The 5,514-nt window shown below is 41.0% G+C and overlaps 1 protein-coding gene across 1 annotated transcript; it reads right to left on the bottom strand.

The window, feature by feature from the left end:
- Positions 1-250: 250 nt before the first annotated feature.
- Positions 251-1,911, bottom strand: LOC121909330 (dipeptidyl aminopeptidase-like protein 6). The gene is made up of 2 exons (XM_042429833.1): positions 1,104-1,911; positions 251-550 (listed from the first exon to the last, which is right to left on the bottom strand). The coding sequence occupies exons 1-2, from the start codon at positions 1,293-1,295 to the stop codon at positions 473-475; spliced, it is 270 nt and encodes an 89-aa protein (XP_042285767.1). The 5' UTR covers positions 1,296-1,911; the 3' UTR covers positions 251-472.
- Between the last annotated feature and the right edge of the window lie 3,603 nt (positions 1,912-5,514).

Consider the following 5,514-nt stretch of genomic DNA (forward strand, 5'->3'; position numbering starts at 1 on the left):
ACCTTGCTGCGTGTGCATTGTCGAAGACGAAACCTTCATTACGCACATACATGAGGCTATATCTGTAAATTATAGGTCGTATATCATCTCATATAAGGACTTAATTCTTAACTTAATTCAGCTTCATGTCACTTGAAGAAAAATGTTTAACAGTTAAATGGCTGTGATGTATCTGCAATGAAAACACCAAATGTATTTTTTTGAAAAAAGTGCAATTTATCTCTCAAAATACAAACTGAATAACTGGAAATAGTAGGCCAAGGGCTACTGCACTCAAAGACATCTCACTACTCATCAAGGCCCCAACCTTCCACTGTTGCTCCCTCCTCTTTGACCAAATTTAAATTCTGTGGCTCCAGTAACTGCCAAGATTGTAACCAGCATAAAGACCCAAATCAAATCTTAAAAATGGTCATTCAAAAGCCCACTAAGTGGTGTCAAAAACACGACTACATCCATAATTTCCCTCAGTCTAAGACCAAAACAGCCTTTTGATGCTCTTTGCCATTTCAGCACCATGGACAGCGCCAGAAGAAATCACAGCCTCTCTCTACACACAAAATCCACAGACAGATGACAGTGATTATTAAATCATCATCATCATCATCATCATCATCATCATCATCATCATCAGTTTCATCATTATCTTATCATCATTATTATAAACATGCCAGTGATGTGGATGCTTTTAAAAAATGAAAAGGCACTGACAACCTTTGATTATCAGTTTGACAAAAGGCACAGACACCAGCTTTCATCAGGCCCTCTCAGGTATTTAACCAACAGAATATGAGAATATTGACATAAAGATTGGCATAAAAAAAACATTGCAGGGCAACCAAACACAAATTCAAACAAGAGCGCAACTGCCATAGCATAAAAATCAACCTTTTAAAAACTTTCTTGACCATCCAATTAGAGTGAAACTAATAAGAGAGCTTCTACATCTTCAGGGATAAACAGTATAGGCCTATAACTGCATGCTTGTCTGAGTGTGTGTCTCTTTGAAGGGGAATAATCTAAACTATACATCTGGAGATTTTGCATAAGGGGAAGGGGGTTGGGGGGTGGTTATGCTGGCAAATAAATGATAAGTGTCTTACATCCTCATCCTCTCGCAAGCATTTCTTGCGGTACTGGCCGTGAGGTCTGCCATCAGCGAGGGGCTGGGGGGTCTTCGCGGCGTTTTCCTCGTCTGCAACCTGTCCACCGAGAAGGTGGCTGGCCTCAGGTGGGTGCGGGAAGGAATTGGTCGTATTGATCTTCCCGGTGAATCTCTGATACAACGAAGCCATAATAGGTCCAGTCCAGATAAAACAACTTACAGCATGTCAGAGACACAGACGGATCTCGCCTGGTTCGCTTTTTTTTCGGGGCAGATCTATTGGTTTTCTGTGCGCTTCGAGGGGAACCGATGGCAGGCAGCCAGTTTTCACCTCCGGGGTGGAGCAAAAAGATAAGGTGAAGGTACTTCGCTAGTCAATAAGCATCTACGGATAGTGGAAGACTCACAGGCTGAAGTGAAAAACCGATATAAAGCTGATTTCTTCGTAGCGATGTCCTTTTAGCTTTGTCCAGACGCACAGCAGACTGGTGGGCTGTAGGTGTCAATAGTTGCTCTCTTCTGTATTCACAACACGTTGCCTCCCCTCTTCAGTTTCCTGATGCCTCCTCACAGCGAGATAGCAGGCGGATGCTCTGAGTTTCCGATAAGATATACGATCCCCTTCTCCCCGGACTACGCCTGATTGTCCACGAAACAAAAGACCAAAAGATAATGTTTCGACACTTTCGGCTCTGTTTTTTTGGCAGACTGTCCTCACGCATGAAGAGTGTGAAGGACGCAGAGAACCCGGCGGTACTCTCCGCAGACGCGCTCTGCATGAGAAGTGACCAGCAGCACAGAGCAGCTTTACTGTAGCGCTACTGTCACACAGCGCGTCTCTGTGTGCTGCTTTACGCACAAACATGCACCAGCACTGCACAGCACTCACCTGAATTTTACTTTCATTTAAAAGCTCTGATTAGCAAGTCGAACCCTTTAATGAGTACATTGAATGGGGTCGTGAAATTTTCGCCCAAATATTTGCTCACGGTCCCAGGAAGGAGCTCGAGTGCCTCTCTGTGGCGCACTGCATAAGGGCAGGCTGACCACACACCGCTGAGGAAGTGTATTCAAGTGTCAAACAACAAATATACTTGTTTTTGTTCACGTTTTCATAGAGAGTGCAGCTCTTACAAATTGAGTCAGTCTTGTGAAGCATAAGTCAGGATCAATACATTCTGCTTCAAAGTCCTAAAAATCATTTTCAGGCAGCAAATGCTTCAAGTCCTGTGAGAAAATAAAATGACAACCATTTATTCTCAAGGTTTTTTTTAAAAAAAAAATACTTCCATGAATCTGTCTCATGCAGAATCTTTAAATGTTTTTCTTAAAATCCCCTCTTACTGTAATACTTCAAACCATCAAAGTGTCTCTTCTTCCTTTAATTTATGCAGTTTTCCTTCTATCATATATTTTCAGTCAGCTCAAATCCAGAAGTGTTATTCAGCACATATCCCACATTGCAAGTGATTTCATGCCTCACACAGGCCAAAGCAATGCAGCTCTCTGGTAAATGCAGAATATTGGTATATATATGAGGTGGACGGGGCTGGGGTGGGGTTGGGGGTGGGGGGATTGGGGGCTTCTGAGCGAAGTGTTAAAATCTCTGCCACCCCTGTCACGAAAGCCACAGGCGAACACCCCTCACCCTCTAACTGTGACAACTCTAACTGTCTCTCCACCAGGGCCGAGCTGTAATTCTAGGAAATAGGTCATCTTCACAGGGGTACAACTTCAAAGCAGCACTAAAGCATGGCTCAAAACAGCTCCACTGTTGAATACTACTGTGTTGCATCTCCCAGTCAAATCAAGCTAATTTTGTAATCATTTGCAAAGCAGTAATCAAGGCGTACTGACTACAACAGCAGAAATGAAAATTTTCTATCCACTATGAACAAAAAGCAAGTTTAAATTAATATTTTTTTTTAACAAATGGCGAATCATCTCTAGGTTTGAAAGAACTGCTGGAGGCTCATTGATTCATGGCTTGAATTATGAATATAACCTCTATAATAGGATATGTATCTGGAATACAGAATATTGATTTCAAAGGTTTGGACATTCATTCAAAAACAAGGATATAGGACATTCATGCCTTTGCCTAATTAAAGTTAGTCCCTCCCTTCCTCTTCAGTTTGAATCAGTTCACTTTTGACCTTTCGGTATGATTCATAAATGAATTGAATCACATCTTTGTTTGATGCTTTTGCCTGCAGTTTAATTGGCATTTCAGCTGAGATTTATATTGTGCACTGAGCATCTCTGGGCTCCCAGCAGCCTCCTCTTCCACAGTGGCTCGCCTTGGTCCCTGTCATCATTTGTTTCTCCAGTTCATAAATGTCTGTCCTGGGTCTATGCACTCTCGGGAAATAGGTCCACGTCACTTGACATCCATCCCAGCCTCTCTGATGGATGTCTTTCAATCTCTCTCACCTTGTTGGGTAGCTATTGTGAACTGCCTGGCTGCTTTAACGCGCCCCTCAGGACCGTGGCGGGAAGCCTGGGCTCAGCTTGACTCCTCTATCACCTTCTCGCAGATACAACAGCCGACTGGAGCTACACAGTCAATTAAGTTCGGCGTTATAGGAGGGCATGTAATAACTGTAATAACAGCTATAATGATTCCTGAGAGTTGCAGCATACCTAATGTCTCTGCGGGCAGCTAATAGTGCTGCTGGAATCGATACAAACTAAAACTTACTTCAGGTGTGCTATGGGACGTTGCAATTATATTTCAAGTACATAACATTTTAATCTGACTGACATGATTCACTTCTGTGCACTTTATGATTCATTGAGTGATAGTGTTATGAGGCTCTGCTATGCAATAAACTCCCCTGGGTGAGATTACTTTTGATTCCAGAGGGGAATTTACACCCAAAAGTGACCAGAAGATTTACTAACTGAAAAATGCACAGATGTTATTTTATTATGTAAGTGCCAGAAAGAAATCACACCGTCTCATTGTTGAAACGAGGGGATAAAATGAAAAAGAAAGGCTGAACTAGAACCAAGAAGTTTGAGAAATATACAGCCTGACATAAAAAAAATGGTGAGCAAAGTGTAAATTGTGGCGATTAATGCGTTTTAACATTTTACATTTTCTATGTTTTGCCTTTCAGTTTCTTTCACACGTGCATGTTTAACCACAATTCATAGTATTTTGATGTTTGAACCTATGAAAAATTTAGTCAAGTGGGGTGAATAGCTTAAGGTGTAGTCGTGTCACAACACAGTCATACATAATTCATTAAAACCATGAATAATATAATGCACTTGCAATGCACATAGCATTAATATGTTCGCAGTAGCCACTATGAGCCAACATGTTTCAATCAGCATGCTGCACACTGAAACAGAATGACACACAAATTAATTGGACGGAAGAAAAAACAGATCAATCAGTCAATGTCTGGTGCGAGGGCAGTAATATCTAATTTCCTCTGAACATCACTCAGCTGAATAAGGGAATTACTGCGCTTCTCTACATGCATGTAACAGAGTGGATTTAGTTACAGCTCACCATAATCACATTTTTTGCACCATTTTCCATTTGGTATTAGCTGGACACTAATGATTTCCCTTGATGCTGAGCCAGGGCAACCACAGCAACAAGTTTCTTTATCCTTTATCATCCCGCTGGCTGTATGTGGCGGATTACTGTACATACCCTGCTTTGCTGTGGCCTAGACACATATATTTGATCTTATAGCTGTCTTCAGAACAGTACTCACCCTGTAAATAGTTTACTCTCTCATTGATTAAAAATCTTTAGAAATCCACTTAAACTGAATCGTGTACATCAAGTTTGTCCAATTATCAGAACCAGTCCTCAAGCAGGAATAGATACAGATAGATGATGATTACAGTATGGACAAACAAAGATGATTCCTGGCTGCTTTCACCATCAATTTCCATACTTTGCTGTTGTATTACAAGAGTGAATGAAAACATAAAAAAAACTGTGTATGTTATATGACTCATTTCCCACCAGGATCACAATGTTCTATTGACCCATAACAACCATTACTCCCAGGGTGGAAACATCTTTCTCTGTCAGTGTTTATCAAAATGTAATTACGTCTCACTGAAGGCCAAAGTCAATAGTATTGTGAGGAGGAATACATTCCTTATCACCATATTACATCCCTACACTACACTACAACACATGGTTCATTTTGGTCCATGTAATGATGGTGAAGTCAATTACTGCCTGCTGTAAGTCACACAACTTCATTACAGTCGTGGCACAAAAACAGAAAGCCTCCAAAAATTCATCAGTCTTGAATTCAATTCAGGTCATATTTAGCTGATAATATGCAAAAACAAGCAGCATGAACTCATGAGTCTCATTATAGCATTTGTGCCTCTTCTGCATGGATAACTTACAACTTACATTAATGTATATA

Source organism: Thunnus maccoyii, chromosome 12 (assembly GCF_910596095.1).
Source record: "Thunnus maccoyii chromosome 12, fThuMac1.1, whole genome shotgun sequence".
NCBI lineage: Eukaryota > Metazoa > Chordata > Actinopteri > Scombriformes > Scombridae > Thunnus > Thunnus maccoyii.